The 27,805-nt window shown below is 48.6% G+C and overlaps 2 protein-coding genes across 2 annotated transcripts; both read right to left on the bottom strand.

Moving 5' to 3' along the window:
• Positions 1-5,933: 5,933 nt before the first annotated feature.
• On the bottom strand, positions 5,934-7,400 carry LOC142829028 (uncharacterized). The gene is made up of 2 exons (XM_075926094.1): positions 6,731-7,400; positions 5,934-6,535 (listed from the first exon to the last, which is right to left on the bottom strand). Exons 1-2 carry the CDS (start codon positions 7,263-7,265, stop codon positions 5,934-5,936), a joined length of 1,137 nt encoding a protein of 378 aa, XP_075782209.1. The 5' UTR covers positions 7,266-7,400.
• A 15,832-nt stretch (positions 7,401-23,232) lies between these two features.
• IRF2BPL (interferon regulatory factor 2 binding protein like) lies at positions 23,233-26,823 on the bottom strand. The gene has a single exon (XM_006117791.4). It carries the CDS (start codon positions 26,151-26,153, stop codon positions 23,961-23,963), a length of 2,193 nt encoding a protein of 730 aa, XP_006117853.2. The 5' UTR covers positions 26,154-26,823; the 3' UTR covers positions 23,233-23,960.
• Positions 26,824-27,805: the final 982 nt, after the last annotated feature.

Here is a 27,805-nt window from a genome sequence, read left to right as displayed (position 1 = left end):
GGCCGGGTTCAATATCTTGGGGTCCATCTCACACAGAACCGGCTCGAGCCCCCACCTAGTAACTTCGGAAATTCACACACCCCTGGGTGCCTCTGAGAGGCAATGCTTCCCCACTCGCAAGCACAGAGTCTGAGTGTAGGAAAGAAACATTTAATGAAACAGAGAGAGAAGTCATACGGCATTAACTTAGGAAAATACCACAAACAGAGTTCATAACCCAAACATGAGCTAAGGCCTCCCTCCCCCCTCCAAGAATCACCTGAAGTCCCAAAGTCCGACACCCCAAAAGTCTCTGTCCCTGGTCAGTGCCACCCAGAGTTCAAAAATTCACCCACAGGGTTTCACCTCCCAACCTGGGTAGAAATGGGGTGGGCGGACAGATGGGGGCACCTTACAAGCCATTCCACCACACTCCACCAGCTGTCTCATTCCACACAACCGGACGCTCCGCTGGTCACCTGCCGCCACTCCTACCAGCTGCGTTGTGTCACTGTTGCCTGCCGCAGCTCCTCGCCTGCTGCTGGTCCTACCAGCCACGCCACGCTGCTGGTCACCGCTCCTCACCTGCTCCCGCTCCGCACCTGCCACCGCTCCGCTCCACGCCACGCCTCTGGTCGCCGCTCCTTGCCTGCCGCCGCTCCGTGCCTCGCCGCTCCTCGCCTGCCGCCGCTGGTTGCCACGCCGCTGGTTGCCAGTCCTCACCTGCCACCACTCCTACCGGCCATGCCACCAGCCAGTGATTCCCGCCAGCCACTCTGCTGGCTGCTGCCACTTCGCTGGCTGCAATGGGTCTGGCTCCCAGCCAAACCAGTGATTTCAGCTCTTAGTGATTTCAACTCTTTAGCCACCACCTGGACTGGCAAAGGATTCCAGCTTCCACTGGACTAGCAAAATGATTCCTCATGGAATCTGCTTTAGGTCTGTCCTTAACAAAGGAGGAAAGGGGCAGGGTGGGCCAGTCTTACAGCTCACACCTAGCAGGTGTGAAGCAGGCTGACTCAAGCCCTTTAACCCTTCCCTCCAGCTCAGTTTACTCAACTCTGGAAGGGGGGAGGCTTGTTCCTCAGAGACCTCTTACAATGATGATGGTGTCTCTCCTGCAAGCACTGGTGGCATGTTTTACAGTTCCCACATTTAGGGGTAGCATGACTTGCGACCCACACAACAGCCCCAAATTATTTACAATACACCACATTCCATTCCAACACTGATCCTCCATCAGCCCTGGCTGAATTGGATTTATATAGCCATACTTCATATTCCCTCCCCATCCTGGCATAAGCTGTATTTACATATCAACAGTTAACAGTTAATTATCTTTCAGAGCTAAACAATTGTAGTGGGCACACCCACCCCAGGGCAGCTCTCTCCTTTTAGCTAGCTGATAGCAAGCAGCAGTTCAGCCCCTGCTTATATCAGCATACCAGGCTCAATGCTCACAGTGCTTTGGCATCCATGCTGGCAACCAGGGCATGAAAAGGCATGAGCACACTGCCTCCTCTTTATCTCGCATGAGGGAAGAAGGACTAGAGGAGTGCCTTATAAGTCACAGCTGACATGAGCCCCACTAATCACCCACTGCTGCTTTTTGGACCCCGTAGATACCTGGAGCATAGCCCAGACTGCTGAGCTACCCACGGTGACTCACTCTCTGAGGGTATGTCTACACTTGCACCCTCTTTTGAGAGAGGGATGCAAATGCAACTGAGCAAAATTTCAAATGAAGCACGGATTTGAATTTCCTGTGCTTCATTTGCATAATCGCGGACCACCACTATTTCGAAATACCCTATTGTATGAGGAATAAGGGTTATTTCAGAAGAAGGGTTTTCTCCCAAAATAACCGCATCTACACAGTGTTTGTTATTTCAAAATAGGGTATTTCGAAATAGTGGTGGTCCATGATTATGCAAATGAAGCACGGGAAATTCAAATCCGCGCTTCATTTGCAATTTTGCTCAGCTGCATTTGCATCCCTCTCTCGAAAGAGGGTGCAGGCGTAGACATACCCTGAGTAGACAGCAGGCTCTGTAATGGAGATGCACTACTTTCAACTACATTTGATTCTTGCCCGTAGTGAGGACACAGACCTTCGCTTTCTAAAATTGGGGGCCCAGAAATCGACCATGTTGGAGTCGACCTTATCTCATAGCGTAAATGTGTCCTGAATGTCTCCTTATTATGGGACAGGGAGCATAAATGTTCTAGACCTGCCTTCTCTGTATCATGATTTCATATAATTCTATCATGTTCCCTTTTATTCATCTCCTCTCTGAGATAAAGGACGCTAAGTTTTTCTATCACTCTTTATATGACAACTTTTCCACGCCCCTAATTATTCTTGTTGCCTGCCTCTGGTCCCCTTAGAATTCTGAAATATCTTTTTGAGATTAGGGGACCAGTGTGTGTTCCAATTTGGATGAACCATTGATTTACATAATGGCATTTCAATATTTTATTTATTAGTCAACACCCCATTCTTATGTATCCCAGTATTTTGATTGCTTTTTTGACCACTGCTGCACATTGTGCAGAAAACCTTTTATTGTCCACAGTGATGCCTAGGTCCTTTACCTGGGTTAATACTTTTAATTTAGAACTCAGTATGGTATGAAAATATTTTATAATATTCCCTCCAATGTGCATATCTCTCTTTTTTCATTAATTTAATCTGCCACCTATTCACCTACTATAAGTGTGATCACTACTACTGCTATAAGCTTTGTCCTTGCTCACACATCCCCTTCCTACTCTTCATCATTCCTACTCATTGCATCTTCTATAATATTTAAATTAGAAGCTTTTAAAATAAGGGACTATGTCTTAGTCTTTGTGAAGCAACTAACACACCTTTCGCTAATCTTCTTATAAATATTTCTGAAAGTCTGTTTGTTTGTTTGTGTTCTTGTTTGTTTGTTTGTCCCAAAAAATCTCAGAAACAGTAAGAGCTAGAAACACCAAATTTTGCACAGATACTCCTGATTTCCTAACTTAAATAACTGGATTGGTTATATCTCAAAATCGGTTCTCCCGGTTTCCCCAGAACCCTAATTGGGCCCAATGATAATTCTGAAAGATCTCCAAAATGGAAGATCTGAAATGGTAAGAGCTACAAACACCAATATTGCATGGATACTACTGATTTCCTTATATTCCCAGAACCCCAATTGGACCCACTGATAATTCCAAAAGATCTCTGAAATGGTAAGAGCTAGAAACACAACATTTTGCACGAATGCTCCTGATTTCCTAACTTAAATCACTGGATTGGTTATATATTGAAATCATTTCCCCCAGAGCTCCAGTTGGGCCCACTGATAATTAGCTTTTAGTAGTGCCTGATCATAGGCATTTGCTGGATTCTTCTGCTAAGCGTGTCACATAAACTGCAACTATGAGATCCTAGAGGATAAAGCATGTGGGCACCTCCAGCACCATCAAGGGAAAGCCCATGGGGGAGAGGCTGAAGTGGGGCAGAGAATCAGCAACCTTCCCTATACTAGGGCACCAAATGTGGCTAATGCTGGCTGGGGTCTAGCCTTGCTAATTGTTGCTGGGAGAAGCCTCCAACTATCACAGCCTCTCAACATTTTCACGCAGCCAGGCTCCGACTGAACCCCTTCTGGAAACTAAAGTTGCTTCCTGCCCCCCACACCCAAACGAGCGATCCCACCACTTGCCTCCTTTGGGCTGCATGCGTTCTCCTGGCAGGGCTGTGTGCATTATCAGCAAGCACCACGGGCTTTATGCACTTTGCAGGATTCAGTTCACAGTACAAAGAGGAGGTGGGTAGGAGGACAAGGTCTTGAGCAGCGTGGAGCCCGAGGAGGACACGGTACACTCAGAACAGCCTAGTCTCATTAGAACAGGTACTGCATGTTCTGATCATCTAGATATCACTAATTGCACCTGGTCTGAAGGTGTTTCGCTTTGTCTGATCAATGCAACCGGTCCAGCTGCTGCTAGGAAGTCCATTCAGGTTGCCCCATGGAGCGTGCACTGAAGGCACTCAGGGGGTATGTCTACACTACAGCGCTAATTCGAACTAACTTAGTTGGAATTAGTTAATTCGAACTAAGCTAATTCGAACTAGCGCAGCTAGACTTAAAAACTAGTTCGAATTAGCGTTTTGCTAATTCGAACTAGCACGTCCACACTGATTGGACGCAGGGGCGCATTTAAGGGCAGCTGAAACCGGTTCTGGCAGGGCATCAGGTCAGTAGTTGCTTTGTGTGGCTGATGTCTGAGGCTATCTGAGGCTCGTGCTTAAAGGGACCCCCCTGGACAGCCGGTTCTCAGCTTTTCCTGCTTGCTTGCCTACCTCGCTGAGGGACAGCAAAGCGTTGATCTCTGCGCCCGTGTGTGTCGGTGCTTCCCTTCAGGGACACCGCCACAGGTGGCAACTTGGAGCCAGAGCTCCTCCTGCACTTTCTGGTGCAGTTTCTGGACTTGCTGCTGCAAGCCTGCCAGCTATGGGTGGAGGCTGCCGTGCACCACCTGGTGCACATCAGCTCCCTGCCTCTCCGCCTGGCCACCCTGGGGGCCATGGTGCAGATGCGGCGGCGCCCGGGTGCCGGCGTGCCCCGCTGCATCTGGCATCTGGACACCAGCAGCGACTGGTGGGACCGCATCATCCTGGAGAGCTGGGGAGACCAACAGTGGACCCAGAACTTCAGGATGAAGAGGGACACCTTCCTGGAGCTCTGCGAGTGGCTCGCCCCTGCTCTGCGCAGAAGGGACACTCGCATGAGGCCCGCCATCCTCCTCCAGAAGCGTGTGGCCATCGCCCTCTGGAAGCTCTCCACGCCGGACAGCTACTGATCCGCCGGGAACCAGTTCGGCGTGGGGAGATCCACCGTCAGAGCGGTGCTCATGCAGGTACGGCACTCACCGGCCACTGGACCGGGGGTGATGGGGGGGCTGCAAGGAGGAGATGGGCCGCCCCAGGCAAAACGGGGGTTGGGGGAGAAGGAGGCAAAAGTGTCCCGCACTGGAGGGGCCGGTCTCTCCCGGCCGTACTACAAGCCGCCCGGGGGGGGGGGGTTGCTTCCGGGAGTGGGGCGCGGGGCACTGCCAGGGCACGAACACTCCCAGCCACCCGGGTGCCCCACTGATTCGTGCTTTGCTGTGTCTCTCCGCAGGTGGTCAAGGCCATCAACTGGGTGCTGCTCCGCAGGGTGGTCCGCCTCGCCGACCTGGACACCGTCATCCGGGGGTTCAGCGCCCTCGGCTTCCCCAACTGCGGGGGGGCCAGCGACGGGACGCACATCCCCATCCATGCCTCGGAACACCAGGCCTCCCAGAACGTGAACCGCAAGGGATACTTCTCCGTGATCCTGCAGGCCGTGTGTGATCACCGGGGACAGTTCACGGACATTAATGTGGGCTGGTCCAGCAAGGCACACAACGCACAGGTGTACCGGAACTCCTCCATGTTCATCAGGGTCGGGGACATGGACATGCCCATCTGCCTGGTGGGGGATGCGGCCTACCCCCTACAGCCCTGGCTCATGAAGCCCTACATGGGGCACCTCAAACCCTCCCGCCAGGCCTTCAATGCGAGGCTGACCAGGGCCCGCATCGTGATCGAGGGGGCCTTCGGGTGACTGAAAGCCTGATTTAGGTGCCTCCTCACCCGCCTCGACCTCGCCGAGCACAACATCCCTCTCGTGGTGGCAGCATGTTCTGTGCTACACAATTTGTGTGAGCGAAAGGGGGAGGCTTTCCTGCCAGCCTGGATGGCTGAGGCTGACCGCATGGCTGGCCAGTACGCTCAGCCCTGCACCGCCGCCATCTGGGAAGCCCAGCGGGGGGCCGTCCGGATCTGGGAAGCCCTGTGGGAGAACTTCCAAGTGGAGGAGGAGGACTGAACTCTCCCTGCATGCCCCACTGGGGCCTTCTTCCATCCTCCCCGCTCTTCCCCTTTCCCCTCCCTAACCGTGCCTCCTAAGTAATGTAAAATAAAGACACTTATTTTGGCAAACAAAATCTCTTTTTATTGTACATAACTGGGGTGGGGGGAGGGAGGAGTGAGGGTGGGAGAGCGGAGGGGGAAACCTGGGAGGGGGGAGCTGGAAGGGGGTGGAAGGGGAGGAAGGGAAGGGAAAGCTCAGGCTTGGGGGGTCTGGCTGGCTCTTCCGTCTCGCAACACTGTGGGTGCGGGGACCTTGTGGGGGAGCGGGTTTGGAGGGTGGGGCAGGAGGGACGGGGGAGCGGAGGAAGCGGGAGGGGAAGCAGGGGTGGGAGGAGGAGCGAGAGCTAGGGCAGCTGCAGGAGCTGGAGCAGGAGAAGGCAGGAACCTGTCGACCAGGGTCTGGAGGTGGCCTCTGAGGGCACGGCTCTGCTCCTCCAGCACCTCCAAACTGAGCTGGCCGAAGGTCCTCCCGGATCCAGTGCTCCTGATTGCGGAGCAGCCACTCCAGGAACCAGAGGTGCCGCTGCTGGTAGTCCTCCTGGTTCCTGGCTCTCCTGCTGGCCCGGGCACGGGTGGCTGTTGCAGGCAAGGTGGTGCGCCCTGCAGTCCCAGGTGCTGCGGCTGTGGTGAAACAAGAGCAGTGGTCAGTTCTCCCTGGGCCCAGGTGGGTGAAACCCAGCCCCCCTCTGCAAGGCCAGGGCCCCTGCATGACACCCAGCTGCTGCTCCGTGGTGGGCAAGGCCCAGGTGCACGGTCCCTGGGCTCCCTCTGCCCCCCACCCCCCCGTACACATAAGGGGAGCATGATGGTACTCACAGGTGGAGGCCTCCCCAGCCTCGGACGACACAAGAGATGTGCTCAGTGGGGTGCCTTGGGGGTCCTGGGCAGACTCCTGGCTCTCGGCGTCCTCCAGCTCCTCCTCCTCCGTGTCCGGGAGTGGTCCCTCTGCCCCGGGGTCAATCACCACCCGGGGGGCATAGACGGCGTGAGCCCCGAGGATGCGGTCCAGAGCCTGAAAGTGGGGGCACGCCTCCGGGTCAGCCCCTGGCTGGCAGGCCCGGGAGTAGGACTGCCGCAGGTCCTTAATTTTGCAGCGAACCTGCTCCCGGCTGCGCTGGTGGCCTCTGGCGGCCAGGCTGGCAGCCATGCGGCTGTAGACGGCCGCGTTCCTGTGGCTAGTGCGGAGATCATGGACATTGGAGGCTTCCCCCCAAACCTGGATGAGGTCCACGATCTCTGCACTTGACCAAGTGGGCGCCCGCCTCTTGCGTCCCCGGGCAGGCTCCTGGGAGCCGCCAGGCTGGTCCTGGGGAGCAGTGGAGGGCTGGGCGGCATCGGGTGGCTGGCTCATTTTGTGGCAGGTGCAGGCTCTGCTGGCTGGGTGCTGGCAGGCTTGCAACTGGCACAAACAGTGTAGCCAGCCCGTGGCCTTTTAAGAGCTCTGGGGCCGGGAGGGGGGCAGTAGAGTTTGCCTGTTGTTGGCCAGAGTGGCCACTAGGGCAAGCTGGGAAGGGCTAGCCTCCCACTAGTTCGAATTAAGTGGCTACACAGCCCTTAATTCGAACTAGCTAATTCGAACTAGGCGTTAGTCCTCGTAAAATGAGGTTTACCTAGTTCGAATTAAGCGCTCCGCTAGTTCGAATTAAGTTCGAACTAGCGGAGCGCTAGTGTAGCGCCTATCAAAGTTAATTCGAACTAACGTCTGTTAGTTCGAATTAACTTTGTAGTGTAGAGATACCCAGGGAGTGGCTACTTGGGGAGCAGTGATTTGCTGCTGCTGCAGAGCCCAAGAGACATCCCCTCCATCTCTTGGGGCTTCTGGGAAGGAGGCTGCAGGCATTGGTCTGCATAGAGTCTTTAAGGGAAGATGGGCCTTCTTGATTTGTGGGGATTGAGAAAAGAGATCCTATGGGATTTGTCATTTTGTAAGCACATCACTAGCTATGTTAATTTCTCCAAGTAATATATAAAAGAAATTATTTCCAATAAAATATTCTATGTTAATGTCATTGATGTAGTTCATTCATCACACTGATGTAGTTCATGTGACTGAAGGGACACCTTGCTTCAAGACCCAACAGTAGCACTGTTTTACTTTGCTTGTAGTGCCATGCTGCATTGTGAGTGGGGGGCACTCGAGCCCGGCCAGCCATACCATACAGCACTGCGGCAAGCTGGTTAACTGGTTAAATGTACAGTTTAACTGGTTCAAATTTGAAATAGGATTTTACATCACTAATCATTGCCCCACAGCCAAGCAGTGTATGGTAGGCCTGTCATTTGTTGATATGGCTCAGGATTATCAAGAGAATTGGCTTCAGGATACAGTATCTTTGGGCACGATCCTGTAGCTTTTACTAATATGAGAACAACTTATATGAATAACAGCTAAAGAATCTAGCATTTTCCACCTTTCCATTGCTATAATACAGATGCAGGGAAGGGGTGGGATGGGGTTGAGTGAATCTGTATGTCTTGGGTAGCAAAGACTGAATTCCATTCATGCTCTCCCTAAACATGTTGGTTGCCATTTTACACAAGATTCCCTTGGCTTTCATATATTTCCTCTTTTGTTTGCTAAATATTGTAGATAGGAAAGTTTTTTAAGTAGACGGTGAAAATAAAATTTTGACCCAATTTTTTTTTAAATAAAAAGAGTGTAAAAAACAAATATTAATACAAATGCTCGTTATGTTTTAAAAATTTCATGAAGAGAATGTGCTTATACCAATAGGTAAACTCTCCTGTGAGGTATTTGCAAATCAAGCACTGATCTACTGCAATGGATTACAATTACCTGATACATCTACCCTCACAGAATATAAATAAGCAACATTAAAAAGTAGTTTTTTAAAAAGTAACATAAAATTATGTAGTTATGAGTATTCAAACTTTCATAGCATGTACAAGCCCTAGTCAGGGGCCAGGTTTGTAGTAGTTGCTGGATGCTTTATTTATAACACCAGGAAGTAGATTAATTGATTTTTAAATGATTTTTAAACTCATATTATCTCTCAAACAATGATGCTGCATAGCCACACTTGCCACTGGGCCTTACATAGCTGGACAGCAAAGACAATGCTTATTTTGATGTCATATGCATTTCCATGGCAACATCCTTATGTCATATACAGACTTATGGCCCAGAAGGGAAAAGCCCATATGGAAAAGGTTTTTAGCAAGGTGCACCCAATAGTCCCAGTTAACTGCTTTGAGGATAAAAATTCTTATAATGACCCCATTCATTTAAGCAATATTTAGTTGTAGAAAATTTGTCAAGTGTTAATGATCCAGCCAGATTCTTTACACTTGCCTCCTTAGGCATGTCACAACACAGCTGAGGATTGCAGATTTCCAGGGAAGGAGAAAAGGGTGGAGACCTACTAAATGACAGGATCTTCCACCATGATGAGGTTTCCAGCCTTAACTTGTAAAATATATGCAATTCACTAACATGAAAATAAAACCATACAAACGAAAAGATGCTATAACCCAGTGGTCCCCAACGTTGCGTGGCTGCCGGGCGCCCGGGGGCAGAGCCACTCACGTGCCGGGCACACGAGGGCAGGGCCACACATGCACCGTGCACCCGGGGGCGGGGCCACCACGAGCCATGCGCCCGGGGTCGGCACTGTGCATGTGCCGCGCGCCCGGGGCAGGGGCCAGCAACGCACCCCGGGCTGGCACCGCACATGGGCCGCGCGCCCAGGGCCGCCCACGAGCCACGCCCCCCAGGCCGGCACCGCACATGTGCCCTGGGGCCGGGGCTGGGGCCGCCCCTGCGCATGTGCCGCGCGCCCGGGGCAGGGGCCAGCAACGCACCCCGGGCTGGCACCGCACATGGGCCGCGCGCCCAGGGCCGCCCACGAGCCACGCCCCCCAGGCCGGCACCGCACATGTGCCCTGGGGCCGGGGCTGGGGCCGCCCCTGCGCATGTGCCGCGCGCCCAGGGGAGGGGCCGCTCATGCGTCCCGCGCCTGGAGCTGGCACCATGCATGTGCCACGCGCCGGGGGCGGGGCCAGCCCAGATGTTTCAGCAGGCGCACAGAAATCCCCCGGCAGGCGCCATAGCGCCCGCGGGCACTGCGTTGGGGACCACTGCTATAAGCCAATTGTGAGAGAGGGAATGATCCTTAAGGGGGCACCCTCCCTTCGGCTCCACAGGCCGCCTGCTTCGAAAACAGCGAACCCCAGACCCCTTCCTACCTATGGACCTCCTCCTTTTCAGAGTCTCTTTTTACACAGTCCATGGTTTGGCTTCGGAAGAACCCTCTGAGCCTATACTTAAGATCCACAAATTTTCAGCCAATATATCAAATATCTTCTCCCCCTTCACCTCTCCCTCACCCACTTTCCGAGAACCACGGTGGGGATGAGAAGGTAGGGAGACCCGGGCCCGCCCTCACCACTGGGTCCTGACCCAGGGCCCTGAGGGGTCAGAGAGCACACTCGCTCCATCCCTATATGGTCGACGGGGATGCCGCCCATAACGCACCGACCCACGGGCTTCTTAAGGCCCTGCCCTGGGTCCCTTCCTACCACTTGTGCCTCTCTGCCGGCCTCACCTCTCTTCCAGCCTCACCTCCCGCTACAGGCTAGGAGCTGTGGGAGACCCCCCCCCCCCGAGAGGCTCCCCAATCCCGGCACTCTCAGGGAACGGGCTGATTACCTCTCCTCCCCGGCGTCTCCGTGCCAGACCTCCTCCCCCTTACTCAGCAGCAAGCCTCTTTTAAAAGAGGCGCTGCACCGCCACATGACCCTTCCCATTCGGTTGGCGGTGCGGTTCACCCCTTCCCCTCTCGCAGGGGGATGGGGCATAGGCCCCAAGTTGACTGCTCTGGCCCATGCTTAACCACATTCCCTCCTCACCAAGTTCCATACCCTCCTCTCCCAGGGTGCCTTAGAGGGGCTGAAAGGGGAAGTCAAGAGTAGCCTTACACTTAACCCACAGGAATGTCTCCTGGAACAAAAGGCTGTCATTCTCACACCTGTGCAATTGCTGAACAAGAGGACTGAAATATACTGTTTTCCCTTTTCCTTCCTCCCTCCCCCTCAGCACCCCAGAAGCTCCCATCCTGAATTCCTTTTCTGTCTCTGCTTCTACGTGTTCCCTAAATGAAAAAAATTAAATGCATGATTTTTCAGCGAGAATACCTTTATTGCTTGAGTTGCAACTGGAAGAGAAGATGATACAGGATTTGCAGGTAAGCACACTTAATGTAGGAGTCACCTTATTAAGATGACTGTCATATCACCATCTGGCCATTCAAAAAGCTGTTTTTCAAAGCTTCTCAGATTTTCAATGCCCCTTAATGTGCTCTCCTTATTGCCCTGGGCTGTGTCTACATTGGCATCCCTTTCCGGAAAAGGGATGCTAATGAGACACTTCGGAATTGCATACTTCGGAATTGCAAATTTCAAGTAGGAATAAGGGATCTTCCGGAAAAGGGCTTATTTTCCGGAGAATCGCGTCTACACTGGCGCTTTTCTCCGGCAAAAACCCCGAGCTGGAAAAAAGCAGCAGCCATGTAAATGCAAATGCTGCGGGGATATTTAAATCCCCCGCGGATTTGCTATTCCGAAGTGTCTCATTAGCATCCCTTTTCTGGAAAGGGATGCCAATGTAGACACAGCCCTGGTGTCTGACTGCTCATAATTACTGGCTAAGCAATCTGCTTTGGGCCTCCAGCTTGGTAAAAAATTTCTCCCTTATGGAGCACAGAGCAGGCTGCCTCAACAATGGTAATGTGGCTTTTGCTGAGGTCTAACCTAGTCAATAAACTGCAAAACCTTCCCTTTAAATGTACAAAAGCACATCCTCCCATCATTCTGTACTTGCTCTGCCTGAAGTTGAACTTCTCTTTATTGCAGTCCAGGCTGACTGTGTACGGCTTCATGAGCCACAGGAGCAAGGGATAGGCTAGGCTGTCAAGAACCACTATTGGCATTTCAGTGCTTCTGATGGTAATTTTCTGGTCTGAGAAGAAAGTTCCAGCTTCTAGCTTTCTGAAGAGACCCGAGTTCCTACAGATGCACATGGCATGCACCTTTCCTGACCATCCCACGCTGATGGTGGTGAAACAGCCCTTCTGATCCACCAGCACCTTCAACACCATCAAGAAGTACCTCGATTTCTGTGTTCTTTGTCAAGGTGGCCAGGTGCCAAGATAGGGATGTGTGTTCCATTTACTGCCCCACCGCAGTTAGGGAAGCACATTGTGGCAAAGCCATCCCCTAAGACCTCTGTGTTTCCTAGAGTCACACTACCTTTCACAGCAGAAGGGTTTCACAGCAGATTGCCTTGGCTACTTGGATAACAGCGGCCCCCACTGTAGATTTCCCCACTTTGAATTGATTACCAGCTGACCAGTAGCTGTCTGGAGTAGCAAGATTCCACAGGCCTATTACCATTTGATTCTCAACTGTAAGAGTGGGTCTCATTCTGGTATTGCTGCACTTCTTGGTTGGCAAAAGCAATTCGCAAACTTTCATGAAAGTGGCCTTACGAATGCAAAAGTTTTGCAGATACTGTTGATTGTCTCAGTGGCATAACTATGAGGTCCTACCAGTCTATGCTTGTGTCATGGCACCAGAACTGGCATTCCCCTGTGTCAATAGGACTGACTGCTGCCAGGATCTGCCAGTTGCTCCAATCAAGTGTTTCATACATGTGTCTGCTCTAGAGATGTTATCCTGGTGTGACGGGGTGGCTGAGCTCCCGCGGCCCCGACCCATGCTCTGTACGGGAGGCAGGGTTTGCAGTGGCCAATTTGTGCTGCTTGTTCCCAGGCTGCGGAACAGCTGGGAGCCAGCGCGCCACAGCCCACGCTTGGGGGGCGAGGCCTGGAGCGTCATCAGCGGGGCACACGACGTCGTGGACAGAGCCTTGGGCCAAGTCGGCGTGGCATCCGGCGCCGTAGGGTGGGGCTCAGTGCACACCCCTGGAGGGCGCGGAAGTTAGGAGAGACGAGCAGCAGGAGGGTTTAAAAGCCTGCCAGGAAGAGAAAGGGTAGGGGGGGCTGGCAGAGAAAGGACAATCTCCCCAGGGGAGAGAGGTTGTCCCCTGCCTACTAGGGGGAGGAGTGCCAATAGGAAGGCCCGATGGTGACTGGGGAAGGTGCGCTGGCCGCCACAACCGACAGGTAGAAACCGGTGGTAACGCTCGGGTTTGAGCGGTGAGAACCACAGGGGTAGGAAGTGGCCCAGGGCGGGGCTTGTTTGTATAGCCCGCAGGCTGGCGAGTTTCAGGAGGAAACTCTGTCAGCCAGATAGAAGCTTAATTGACCCTGTCCTTAGGGCCCTGGGTCGGAACCCGTGAGAGAGGGCGGGTCCGGATCTCCGTACCTCCTCTGTTTTCTTAGTGGGTAGACTTCGGCCTCCTCCAAGACTACAGATAGAGGGGAGGTCCATCAGCACTGCCAGGGAAGCCATAGACCGTGAACTGTGGCCAAACACGCTGTATTACTGCTCAGAGAGAAACCCTGGTCTGTGGACGTGGGCAGGGCAGACCATACGGCCACTGGTAGTGGGACTTAACGGTGAACCATGAGGGGTGATTTGACGGTATTTACACCCCTAAAAGACCCGAATGGGGGAACGTCGGTAAAGGGAACCATAATTTTGTTTAGTTGCTCCTAGTAATAAAAGGGACTGCTTCTCTGGCCCCAGGGTCACAGTGTGACACCTGGTTAATCAGTTAACCAGTTAAACCTTAGGTTTAACCGATTAACCAATTAAGCAGGATCCTGTGCTGGGGGGCTGGCAGCAGAAGGTGGCAGCCCCAAGTGTGGGTGGGCTGGCTTCTGCTTCCTGCTTCCTCATGCTTGAAGCTTCTGCTACCTGTCCTCCCCACCCCCGCCCATGGGCTAGAGCAGAACAGCCTTCAACCCACAACAGGCTGTAGGCGGGGGAGGGGATGCTCCCAGATACTGGTTAACCAATACTAGGAAAGCCCTTAGGGGGTGATGTTTACTTGGTAACCAGTTAACCAGTTTTCTGTTCACATCACTTGTCTGTTCATGACCTCCTCACATTCTTCCTTGCTCTGGCGGCTCCTGGCTAGGCTCTGGACATACTACAGCAGAAGGCATAAGACGTTTGCTATGATTTCCATAGCACTTTGATGCTGAACAGAGTCCATGCTTGCCCTGCTATGGAGTCTGCATAGATAACCAGGGGGAAAATGTTCAAAAAGATTGTTTGCTGTTGCTTCAAGCAGGGGAGGTAGGAGATGTAGCTTTATGTAACGCTAATGATATGTACCCAGAACCACATACGTTCTGAGGTCTATAAATTCTAAGATCTATAATTCCAAAGATAGGCCAGATACTGTCCTCCTACTCCTGCCTTCTTTCTCCACAAAAACTGGCTGTCCTACCCCAGCTATACACCAGTCTAAACATATTCATAAAAATCCAGACTGAAGCATGATTTTTCTCTTTTACTCTGCAATATGCTTAGGAAAGACAGAATCATCGAAATGTGGGGCTGGAAGAGACTTTGAGAGGTCATCAAGTCTTGCTTCCTGTACATGAAGACTTTCCATGACAGGTGTTTGTCCTGTACTTAAAACCTCCAATGATGGGGATTCCACAATGTCCTTTGGAAGCCTAGTTCAGAGCTCACCTATCCATATAGTTAGAAAACTTTTCCTGATAGCTAATCTAAAATCTCCTTTGCTGAAGATTAACCCCATTACTTCCTGTCCCACCTTCAGTGGACATGGAGAACAACTGATAGAGACCCTCTTTATAACATATAGGAAGGAACACTGCTATTAGGTCCCATCTCAATCTGCTTTTCTCAAGACTAATGATGTCTACTTTTTAAAAAACTTTCATAAGTCTTGTTTTCTAAACCTTTTATTATTTGTGTTGCTCTCTGCTGGACTCTCTCTAATTTGTCCACAACATTTCTCAAGTGTTGCACCCAAAATTGGGCACATACTTCCGCTGAGGCTTCATCAGTACTGAGTAGAATAGGACAATATCCTCTTGTGTCTTACATACAATACTCCTGTTAATACACCCAAAAATTACATTAGGTTTTTTTGCAGTTGTTTTATAGAATCATAGAACTGGAAGGAACCTCAATAGTCATCTAGTCCAGTCCCCTGCCCTCACAGTAGGACCAAGCACTGTCTAGATCAGTGTTTCCCAGTTGGTGCTCCGTGGAACCCTGGAGTTCCGCAAAGCAAAAGTCAGGGTTCCGTGAGAACTCAGCACTCCCCTGCCCCCTCTTAAAGAGACAGAGCCTTTTTTTTTGTTTCAGAAATTGCGGTGGGACTCAGCGGGTCTTTTTTTTAATTATTTATTCCTTTTTGCTTGACAAATTGCGGCTGGATTTGGTGGTGCTTTTTTTTTTAATCCTGGCAACTGTAGGGGTTCCTTGAAATTCTTTCAAGCTGAAAAGGGTTCTGTGGCTAAATAAAATTGGGAAACACTGGTCTAGATCACCCATGACAGATGTCTATCTAACCTGCTCTTAAATATCTCCAGTGATGGAGATTCCACAACCTCCCTGGCAATTTATTCCAGTGTTTAACTACCCTGATAGACAGGAAGTTTTTCCTAATGTCCAACCTAAAGCTCCCTTGCTGCAATTTAAGCCCATTGCTTCTTGTCTATCATCAGAGGTCAAGGAGAACAATTTTTCTCCCTCCTCGTTGTAACACCCTTTTAGAAACTTGAAAACTGCTATCATGTCCCCTCTCAGTCTTCTCTTTTCCATACAGCCGCTCCCCGACTTACGGCCACCTCCATTTACGACCATCCGCACTTACGACCAAAGTGGTCGTAAATGTGGATCCGAGTTACAAAGGGCAATCTGCGCTTACGAACAGCGCAGTCACCAGTTCGAGTTATGGACCAAGTGTTGGTCCGTAACTCATTCGTAACTCGGAGAGCGGCTGTACTAAACAAGCCCAATTCTTTCAGTCTTCCCTCATAGGTCATGTTTTCTAGACCTTTAATCATTTTTGTTGTTCTTCTCTGAACCTTCTCCAATTTCTCCACATCCTTCCCGAAATGTGGTGCCCAGAACTGGACACAATACTCCAATTGTGGCCTAATCAGCGCAGAGTAGAGTGGAAGAATGACTTCTCATGTCTTGCTCATAACAATCCTGTTAATGAATCCCAGAATCATATTTGCTTTTTTTGCAACAGTGTCACACTGTTGACTCATGTTGGGCCTATCTTGAATAAGATGATGCTCTGTCAACCTGTTTTTTCACTTCTCTGGGTGGTATTTAAGTTTTAAGAATACCTGACAGAGATCCTGTAGGTGTTTGCCTCTGTTTGTGGGAATGGAGAAAATCCAGTTGTATCTTAGGGCCTGGCTGTAAACAAATGATTGGGTGATGTGTCCTGGATGGAACCTAGAAGCATGAGGGAAGAATAACAGTTGGTAGGTTTCTGATATAAAATGGTGGAAATATGGGTATCATTTAATTGTACTGTAGTGTCAAGGAAGTGGATCTCTTGTGTGGACTGCTCAAGGCTAAGGTTGATGGTAGAGTATAAGTTGTTAAAATCCCTATGAAATTCTTCATGGGTCTCCTTCCCATGGGTCCATATGATGAAGGTGTCATCACTGTAGTGTAAGTAGAGTAACAGTGCTAGGGGACAAGAGCTGAGAAAACGTTCGAGGTCAGTCATAAAGATGTTGGCATATTGTGCGGTCATGCGGGTCCCATAGCTGTGCCACTGACTTGAAGATAATTTGTCCCCAAACTGGAAATAGTTGTGGGTGAGGACAAAGTCACAAATCTCAGTCACCAGGTGTGCACTGGCGTCATCAAGGATAACGTTCCTTACAGAGAAACTGTGGACTATTAACCTCATTTAGCACAGACACTTTAATTGACAGGGTTTTTTTTTCTCCTCCCTCTCTCCCCTCTTTTTCTGCTTTATATTTTTCTCTCTGTGCCTTTTGCTCCATTCAACTGAAGAAGCGGGTGGTGCCCACGAAAGCTCATGATACTATCTATATTTTTGTTAGTCTCTACGGTGCTACAGGACTACTTCTTGTTTTTTAGAATTTTTAAGTTATAGACTAACATGGCTACCCCTCTGAGGCCTTAATTTTTTAGTTTGTCCTTTTGAAATCAAGGACATTTCACTGCAGACCTATCCAGTATTTTATAAGGTATTGAAGTTAGGTTGATTGGTTTATAATTCCCCATGTCCTTTTTCTTCCCCTTTTTTAAAGACAGCTTCTATGTTCATCCTTCTTTACTCTTCTGGGACCTCACCCATCCTCCAGGAGCTCTCAAAGATAATTGCTAACAGTTCTGCGATTGCTTCAGCTTGTATGCTAGGATGAATTTCATCAGATTCTGCCCACTTGAATACATCTAATTTACCCAAATATTCTTTAACCTGTTCTTTCCCTATTTTGGCTCGCATTCCTTCTCCCTTTGTATTGACTCCATTAATTGTATTGAGATGAGAGTGCCTTAGACAGATTTTGATCACAATCATTTAAAGCAACTCTCCTACCTTTGATTTGAGTGTACTGAACTCTTACTGCAGCCAAGGGGGAGCTCCTATCCTCTGACACACACACTACCATTCACCCCAGCCCTTGGTGTATTGCATCAGCAAGAACTGCAGCACATTCTAGCCTTGAAGCCATTTGTATGAAGGATACTGAAAAGAAGCAAATGGCCTGAAACTGTAAGTATGCACACTAATGCAAGTACTTCAGCCTTTTGTGGTTATTACACAGCTTCCCTTATCCCTACCCAGTAGGGAAGAGAACGATCAGTAGTTGGAGCAGTAATCAAAATGTCATAGTATCTGACCTTGGTTAAATCATTTTTACACCTCTGGAAAATGAGTAAACTAACACAGAATGGGAATACCCTTGCTTCCTCGGTGTTGGGATCCTTAATTAGTATTAGTAAAGCACTCAGAACTGTGTATGAAAATGCCTTACTTACAGCAGAGGAAAATATTATGAGACACTTCTGCACTGGCCCCTATACTCCACTGGGGTCACCCTCCTCATCGCATTTGGGCTTCGGTACTCCAAGGCCAGTGACAGTACACACTAAATTAGAAGGCAGCTAGCACAGGCAAAGTTAGGATGCTTAAGTGATTGCTTGCTCCAAAAGACGGAGGTATACTGGCTTATGCTTTCACCATGGCTGCTTTCTCTGCACATTCCTCCACTGATGCTGGTTATTACCCAGCCTGCAGATAACCCTGAGTCAAGGCTCTGGAATGAGCCTGGCTGCCAGGAGCTACATGCTTTGAGTGGAGAGTTACAGTTTAAGCCAAGGTGAAGTTCCCTCTCCTCCAACCAGCTGTATCCTGCTTTTCTCTGCTTCATGAAGCCAGTCATCCCTTCACCCACATGCAAAAAGGAGACTGAAACTATCACTCCCCAGAGCTCACAGAGGGATCAAGTCCCATTTGAGAATCTCTTAGCCTAACAATAATTCTGACTGAGTTTAGCCTCTACTGATAAATCCCACTTCTACCCTCTCCCAATCAGTTTCCATGCAAATCCAGTTGTAAGTTACTTGAACAATAGCAAAACTGTAATCAGCCCTCCCCTCTGGCAGCCTGCAGGGAAGGAGGGAGGGACGGAGGAGGATGACAGTGGGGAATTCTGCTCCGTCTCTTGAAGCTGCATAGACACGTTTCGTGTCCCCCATTCCAATCCTTTCTGCAGAGGGAGGGAGTAGAGTGTCACATGACTGTCTAGTCCGGGGCCCAGTCAAGTGGAGTTAATTCCATCTGTGTTCACATGCCATAGCATTCCAGTGCCGCCTCTCCCAGAGTTTTGCCTGTGCAAAGCCGCCAAGAACAGAGCTGCTGCTGCAACAGCAGCAAGAAACTAGGGTGGGGTTTCTAGCTTGAACCTTTATTCACAGTAGAGCTAAACAAAGCAAAGTTCCTTTCTCTTTAGCAAGAAAATAAACCAGACTTCAGGCCAACCAATCCCCTTGACAGCTCCAGGTATTTACTCACAGAATGTTCACAGCTGGGAAGAATGCATAGCTTTTGCTCTAGCTCTGTGTTAAAGAGGGAAACAATGAGGAAAACCAGACCAGAATGGGGAAGGAGTAATTATTTTCCTTCTAAGAAACCGTTTTTTTCCTAAAATGCAGAGTAGCTGCAAATAATTTTAAGCTTTCTTGAAGAAAGGACATAAAACCAACAGAGACTGTGTTTTAGCTGCATTTGGCTTGCATGGATAGGAGGAAGGGCTCTGATCTGATGCCAACTCAGCTGAAATGTAAGAAGCCTGACCCTTCTCACCCTTACCCCCACCCCCACCTCCTTCAAATAACCTTAGAAGGGCGCAATGGGAAGGCAATCCGCACAGCAGCAGGAGGAATGCAATATCACTCCGTCAGCAGGCTTGTATGTGTGTATGAGACACATTTCTTTGGCTGCTGCAGCAGCCACCATCAGCAAAAGAAAGAAATCAAACAAGCTCCATTTCACAAAGACAGGAAGCTAGCTGGACTGTACTATATAATTACCTTTAAACTAGCTAGCCCCAAGTAACCTAGCTCATTCAACCTGTCTGAAAATCATCTTGGACAAGCTGTATCTCCCTCTGTACCTCCTCCACCACTTATTTAACTGCTCCTCTTTGCTTTTCACTCTCTATGGACAGGTTATTGTTTTTAATTTAGTAGCTGAGAGGGAGTGGTGGGTCTGTCATTAGAAACTTTAAATAACAGTATAGGTTCTCATTCTTTTAATGGGGTAAAAACCAACATATAGCAAGACAGAGTTTAATTGCTACAAACCCCAACTTGGAGGGTAAGGAATGTGGGTTTAGACTGCATTATAATGTCATAGCAAACAAGTGTAGAGAAAGACACTTTCCTCTCTGAGAAGATTAATTGTGAAACAGCCTCACAACAGACATGACATTCCTTTTAAACACATGGAAAAAAGGATCTTGTCTGCAATTGTTTTCATATTTTACAATACACATGGAATCCATTCCTTCCAAATGTTCTTTTTATTAACAATTCCAAGTCTATTGGTTGAATTATAGAATGAAATCTCATTATAAAATGTCCAAAGACTTTGAAAACAAACCCAATATCTTAATGCAAATTATACCAATGCTGATATTTTAAAACATATTTTTCCTTTCATTTTGTAGAGTATAATCATACTTTCTCCTCTGGAGAATGGATATAAGGGAATATGGGTGGTGGTTTTGGTAAAAGATGAATTCTGTAATGGGTTCTGATGGCTGAAAGCAAGAAGGAAGCTGTTCTTCCTCAGGAATAAGAGTCAGCATTACATTGACAGTTCAATATTCTACTGAAAATTTACAGGATGTGTCACTTTGGCACAGAGAGGTTGCTAAGGCACAACATAAACCACCCTGCTACAAATGGAGAATGGCTGCATCCCGGAAAAAAGAAAATGGCAAGAACTGCAAACCAACCACTCCAGAGTAGTACAGTTGTGAATTTCAGACCTCCAAGGAAACAAAGGCTTTTCCTTGAGGCAATTAAGCAGATTTTTTTCTTGACAGGACACCTAACCAAGTGACTACTGTATGTTTTCAAAGGTATGTTGGCACACAGCCTGAGTTTAAAGAGACTGTCATTTCAAAACAAAGGCACACATGACCAATTCGGGGCTAAAAAACTGAGAGGAGCTAGGATCAGATTTTGTGGATATAACACTTCTAAAAAATGACCACAAACATATAAAAGGCTTTGTTTTAAGTAAGACTTGTCAAGGTTACTAAAATCACATCTCTTAACCAAACTTTGCAACATTTCAACATATATAACACATACCTTTGCAACAATGGTGTTAAGTTTTGTTAAAACATATAAATCTCCAGCTTAGAAAGATCTGCAAAGATTTTTTAAAATAACCCCCGTCATGCAAATATGCTGCCTCATTTCTTAGCAACTAAAGATTCAAAGTTGCTCAAGGAAATGGCTAAAATGATCTATTCTTGAAAAGCTGTTTGCCAAAAAAGTTTAAATACTTCATCATCTAAAAGAAAATGAGAGATAAGAAAAATGAACACCTGAAAAATAAATGAGTATATAATATTTAACACAAATTCCAACAAAGATTAGGTTTTAACTTGAGTAACTGACAAAAGCCTAAAGGGAAAATGACAGTACAAAATATATAAATCAACTGAATCTCCCCAAAAAAGATTACATCTTGTTGGCCAGCTGTGGACATCTTCAAATGAAAAAGAAAAAAGCTGATGGAGTGAGATCAAAGAAACACTGGCTGATATGCCCAGACTGGTTGTTTAATGGGTCACAGTAAAAGAAAAGGTAATATGATTACAAAAAAACCTCAACAAATCTCTATGCAACAAATGCCTTTTAGCTATGGCTAACTTTAATTAACTGCAATATTACAATTCACTTCAAGCTTATATTCCATAGATGTCTCACCTTTCCCATGCATGCTAATATCAGATGAGCAATTACTCAAAACTGACTATTATTTTAAAAAATACTAAATAATAACAAAAGCTTTTGGGGAATACTTAGCTATAGTTCCTTTAATAAATCCATCAAAACAGCGTTTTCTATACTTGATGACTGATTGTAAGTATTATGAAACTCTGCTTTATATATTTATTTAAATCGGAATATTCATGTTTCTATGTCATGATTAAATACTGAATCACCAGTAATGTCTTCTGTTTTAAAGGTGGTTACAATCCACACATTAATATTACTTAATTCTTATTCTGGGTTAAAATAAAACTTCATGCATTTGCAGTAATTAAAAACCTTATTGGATAGTCAATATAACAAAATTTAAATCCCGCTCTCTGACTGGGGAATAAAATCCTACGTGGTAGCTCCATGTTTAACAAATATGCACTTAAAATACTCTCGGTATAAACCCGCACTTTTAAAAAATGTGTAATTTGTAGTCAATAATGAACTCAGAACCTTCTATTGTACTTTATTAGCCCAAGTCAATTATCTCAGAACAATAGGCTATGAGATCCATAAGCAACAATACCACACATGGCAGAAGATTAAAAAAAAAACCCACAAGGTAATTTTCTTAAAACATGAGTATACTGTAATAGGGATGAGTCTCAAAACAGGTAGAAAAGGAAACCACCAAAGTACCTGGAGACTGTAGCTACAAAGAGGAGTAAGTATGTATAATGCATACAAAAAGATCATAGACTTAAGGCTCCCACCATTTCATTTCTCACTTCTACCAGGAATAGCAATCAAGTTTATTATTAGCGGCAACCAGATACAGTTCAAGGCCAAATGCCAACTAGACTTTTAAAAGTGCCTCTTCACCTCATAGTGTTTTTTTTCCCCAGGGTCCCCAATGAAATCTGCTGCTCACAACCTATGACACAATGCCCTAGGGACACTTCTCTGTTCTGTTAATGATACTGCAAAGGGACTTATACTGATGTTTTTGTTTAAGGTTTTCTATCCTTCCTCCCATTTCTCTCACAAAGAGGACAAAGTTCACACTAGGTTTGTTTGTATTTTCTAGCCAGTAAGAGGCCTGTGTATTTACTTTGCCTGTTGACCACCTAATAGGTATTCTACTGTCCCACCCCCTCTTCTCCAGAAAATGCAAATGTCACTTTACAAAGTTAATAATATGAACAATCACATTTTCCTATTGCCAGTAAGAATAGATTTTAATGGAGTGCAGTGAACAATCATTCTCCACCGAAGGGTGTGGAGATGAGGGACACTACAAACCCTAAACTGCCTATCAGTTTAATTTTCACTTAATATGTTCACCAAAACAAAATAAAAATCCGGTTACTAGAGGCATTAGCTATACTCAAGTGTAGCACAACTGCATAAATTGTTACCTCTCCTTTTTGTGCTGAGCTCAATTACATAATCGTGTATTAGCCAGAGTCCATTTTCATTGCCAAGCTTCAATGAACATGTTTTTAATTGACTAAAGTTATTAACCACAATGCTAGACTTTTGCATAAAAGAGGGTTGAATTAAGATTTCAGTCTTCATTAAATTATATACGCAAAGAATGCATCTTATGTAAAAAATACTTTGCAGCGGAAAAGGTTTAGGGGGGGAAATGAGATGCAGAAACAGTCAACAGAAAATGCTTAGTCAGCAACTGTTACTGCAACATTAAAGGTGAAATGTAAACAGGCACAGAGCCAAGATCTAGATAAGTTTGATATCATCATCATCATACATATATGGGAGTGTGTATACAAATGCCACTATTATCAGAATGAATTGCAAGCTTTTGGATAAACAGACTTTTTAAAAGGCAACATGTTTTGCATCTCTTGCCCAAGCTTTGAGAAAAATAAAACTTGCTACTCAGGAAGTATTAATATCAATTGAATTTATTACAATTTACTAAGCTCCAAGGCACATTACAGTGTTCTGTTAACTACAGAAATGTATAAAGGACAAACAGAGCATGTTTTCCATGTACAGCATTTTGCTCTACTGTTCAAAAGCATCCGTGCATCAATAAAGCAAAAACAAAAAACACATGAAGATTAAAAACGTTCAGATCAAGAGAAATAAACTGAAACATTTTCCTTACAAACTTGCAACAAAAAACGCCCCCCAAACCACTCCCAGTTTTGCAAACAAAAAACAAAAAAAGAAATAAAGTGAAAGACTAACACTCAGGGTTCATAAAAGATAAGCTGTCACCATTTTTTGTAGCAATTTTTTTAGGCATCAACACTGGCCTTGGCAAAAAAAAATATTTTTTTGTATTTTTTTGTTTTTCTTCTTTCAAGAAGTGCATACATTTACAAAAATACACACCAGCAGCAGGTAATCGCTAAGGGCTATTAACTTTGTATCTAGCCAACACACTGCCAAAGAAATGAGAACAGATATTATGTAGTAACCAAACAATAGTATATTCTGTTTAACAAAAACCAGCTCTATCCTTCAAATGAAGAAGAGTACATACCTTTGTTTCAAAATATAGAAACATACGACGAAAATAATGTCTATACATAAGACTAACTTTTGCAGTTTGTTATATTCACAATTCTACATCTTCAGGAGGCTGAAGGAGTTTGCTTTCCTATCTTTAAGGGTCTCTCTCCTTTTTCACTTTAACGTCCCCAGCTAAAATGGTAGCGATCTCACCCTGCATAAATGCCCAAGGCACATTGGAACCTACTAGGGGGCATTTTTCTCCACTGGGGCAATAGACCTCACCAGTTGCCCCTTGAGCCTTGATGCTCTCTCTGGAACAAGGGAAGCAGAACTTGTGGCTGGGCACAGATGGGCACTGAACAAAGTGGGTGTCCTCCAAGCGTTCATGGCAAATTGTGCAGCACAGGGGCCCGCTGTTGGCCATGGGGGAATCTGGAATGTTTTGGGGGTGCACTTGGTCCATACCAGGGTGGGCATTAGGGGGAGGAGGTGCCACCTGTAGGTTCATGTCCCCGTTACGGGAAGCCAAGCGACGCTGGCCGGGCACTGAGGCTGGTGACACGGGGCTGCTGCTGTTCCTGCGGGTAGAAGTGGTGGAGTGAACTGAGCTGCCATCCTTAGGCGAATGGGCATTGCCTAGTGTATCAGCCACTGACATGAGTGCAGCCATGGGGGACTGTCCATTCTGAGGGGCCGACTCAGGTGGGGTGGTCCGGTTGGAGTGAGGTCCCAGAGGAGGTGGGGGTGGGGGCGGGGGTCCCCCTCCATGCACCGCCCCGAAGCCTCCAGCTGACATGGTGAGTTTAAGCGCTTCACTCTGGCTGGCCATCCACTGCTGCCGCTGCTGCTCGTCACTCAGCTTTAGGGCTCCCTCAGCCGAATCCGAGGGCTCTGGGGATGCCTTCCTCTTGCGCATTCCCCCACCACCACCACCTCCCCCAGGGCCTCTTGAGGCAGCTCCAGCCCCCTGTGCCCCTCCGACTCCAGCTGCCCCCCGGGGCAGGCTCACCAGGGCAGTGGGGAGCATGGGGCAGCTGGCATCCAGGTAGGGCTGGGGGAGCATGTCTGCACCCACCAGCTCCTTGAAGAAACGCACAGACTCAGGCAGCAGGTCGCCAAGGAGCCGCCAGTCACCAGAGCCATGTTTCTTCTCGTACTCCAGGTACTTGAAGCCGGAGGAGAGGCCGCGGCCAAAGTCCTTCATACAGTCCTGATACATCTGCTTGGCCACCCCTGAGGCACTGGAGAAGACAGTGCCTGAGCCGCTTGGATACTCAATGAAGAGCTTCAGCTCATAGTCCATGCCGGGCTTAGAGACAGCATCGAAGGCAAAGACGCGGCCGAGAAGTGCATGGTCCTTCTTGAAGCGGACCTCATAGGGGGTGCAGCCAGCCAGGGTAAGCAGCGTGTCCCGCACAATCTTGGGCTTGCTGGCCCACTCCTCAGCCCGGTTCCGCAGGCTCTCGCTCAGCTCGGCCAGAGCCTCTGCATTGCGCTGCTTCTCTTTTAGCTCCCGCTCCTGATCACTGCTGGACACTGAGCCAGGGCGCTTACCGCAGGCCTCAGAGGATGAGCTGCTGCCACCCCCGCTGCCACACGTGCCCCCTTGAGAGGAGGCAGAGGAGGCCTGGGGTCCCCCACCACGGCCACTCAGCCCCCCATGAGGTGGAGGCAGCGCCACACCAGAAGCTGTGGGACCATTGAGTAAAGTCTGTGGAAGGAGGTTGGGCGGCACATTCATCTGGGCCCCACCAGCCCCTGGGGGAAGGCCAGGCACCAGCCCCCCATGTGCCCCACGGCGGGAGGAGGAAGAAGAGGAGGATGAGTTGGGGCTCTGGCGGTTCAACTCCGGGGGGCCATCCTCAGGTGGTTTGGGGAAACCATTGGGGCCGCCCAATCCATTGGGCAGGCGAGCAGCGTGGCTGCTGCCCAGGCTTCCTGGGGGCGGTGGATATTCAAAGCGGCTGCGCTGTTCGGCTGCAGCTGCACTGAGTCCATAGCGGTCCAGGCTGGACTGGGGAAGCCCAGCAGATGCTACTTTAGAGGAAGCATCCACATGGTTGAGCTGCTGTTGGGCCGCTGCTTCTTTGGCTGAGAGTGGTACAGCCTTGACCCCAACAGGGGGTGGGGGTCCTGGGGAACGGCCATCCTGGAAGCAGCCATGCGCCCGTTTCAGCTGCCGGGCTGTCTCAATCACAAATTCGATGCGATCAGCACCCTCATAGTTCACGCAGCCCCGGCACACAGGCTCAGTGAAGTCCCAGATCATGGCCCAGGGCATGCGGGGTAGGTCACACAGGTAGCATGACTGTCTCCGAGACGAGGACACCTGTGCAGCAGACATGGTGAAGCTGGCTGCTGGAGCTGCCTGCTGTTATGGAAGGGGTGGGGGTGGGAGAGGGTATTGCTGCTTCTTCCACCCCCTACTGGTACTGAAGAGGGGGCTCTGAGTCCTGGTGCTATTGCCCCTTTGGGCAGGGGTTGTCTAGCTTTTCACTCACTGTGACTGCTGGACTCGGCTTCTTCTACCTGGTGCTGACACTGTTGCCCCGTGCGGTGTGGGATCTCTTCTACTGCTCCGATAGGAGTCGGGGTCTCCTTCTAGCCGTTTCTGTTTCCTTATGCTGTCTTGTTCTCCGCTGCTCCTTTCTGCTGCTCCTCCTCCAGGAGAAGGGGGAGGTACAATGGAAGATGGGGGTCCCCTCTCTACTCGCAGCTGATGCCTTACGAGGTCGAACTCAGCTACCTGCTGATCCGCTGATTAGAGCAGGGACCACACGGAGCTGTCTGGTCCCAGGAGCCCTGGCGACTTTCCCGAGTGCAAAGCGTACAAAATGAGGGAGCAGCCCGAGGGCAGCGGCGGCGACTCCTCACGGCAGCAGCAGCATGGCGAGCGGCGCCGCCTGCTCCACACTCACATCCTCGTTCGCTCCTCGGAATTGGAATTTGGAATCCTGAGTGTCACTGTGTGCTACTCTGCGTTCCAAGCCTGGCTGTGCCCCTCCTCCCCCTGCACTCCCCCCTCTCTTTTCCTCCCCCCCTTCTCTCTTCCCGGCTCCGATGCCACCTGGGTGGAGCCCTCACGTCACCACCATGCTCTCTCTCCTCTTCCCCCTCCCTTTCTTCCCCTCCTCCCTCTGCAGTTCCCCTTTCCAGCACTGACCAGCTTCTTCCCCCTCCCCCCACTTCCTCTGTCTATGGACCTGGAGCCCACTTGTTGCACTGACATTGCGCATGCTCGGCATTCTGCCTATTTCCTCCCTTTTTGTGTGTACAACAGCTGAAGAGATGCAAGTTACCGCTGGAAATGAAAGGGAGAGGCATACCAAGGGCTATGTTTGGAAACTTAAACACGCGATTGCTCCCTCTCCCTCCTCCCCACCCCTCATGGCAGCTTCTCCAAAATGAAAACGCAGCCAGGAAGCACATGCAGAATCATAATTTTTTTCTGTGGCTAGACTTTCTAAGTTCAAATGTCTTGTTTGTAAGAGTTTAACTACGAATCACTCCACTTAGTTTCCCTGACAGTTGCACAGCTTCCTGCCACTAAGTCCTTTGGTGGGTTTTACATGCACTTTGGCTGCTAAAGCAAATGTGGAGGGGAACCCAAACTAACCGTGCTTGCAACCTTTATCTGATTTCATTTTTTCAATGAGCCTGGTGACAAAATGACACAAGTTCAATCATCCCATGAATACATCAGGAACTTTTCCACTTTTGTTATGATTAAATGAACCATAGTTAAGACAGTTATGACTGAACTGAGAAACATCGCGCTTTGCATTGTGCACGGGTGTAAGAGAGCCCAAGCAGGTGAGTAATCTGCATGATATCATCTCACTAATGTGAAGAGACATAGGCTTTCCCCAGTGCTGTGAGAATTCAAGGCTTTCATTTTACTTTAAATAGTCCTTAAACCTTTGCATTAAAAGAGTAACAAGCGCAGTATTCAAAGCAGTCTCCATTAATGCAAATTAATTGTGGGCTCATTTGATT

This window comes from Pelodiscus sinensis, chromosome 4, assembly GCF_049634645.1.
Source record: "Pelodiscus sinensis isolate JC-2024 chromosome 4, ASM4963464v1, whole genome shotgun sequence".
Taxonomy (NCBI): domain Eukaryota; kingdom Metazoa; phylum Chordata; order Testudines; family Trionychidae; genus Pelodiscus; species Pelodiscus sinensis.
Note: the sequence above shows the minus strand (reverse complement) of the source record. Positions and strands in the feature narration are given on the sequence as shown.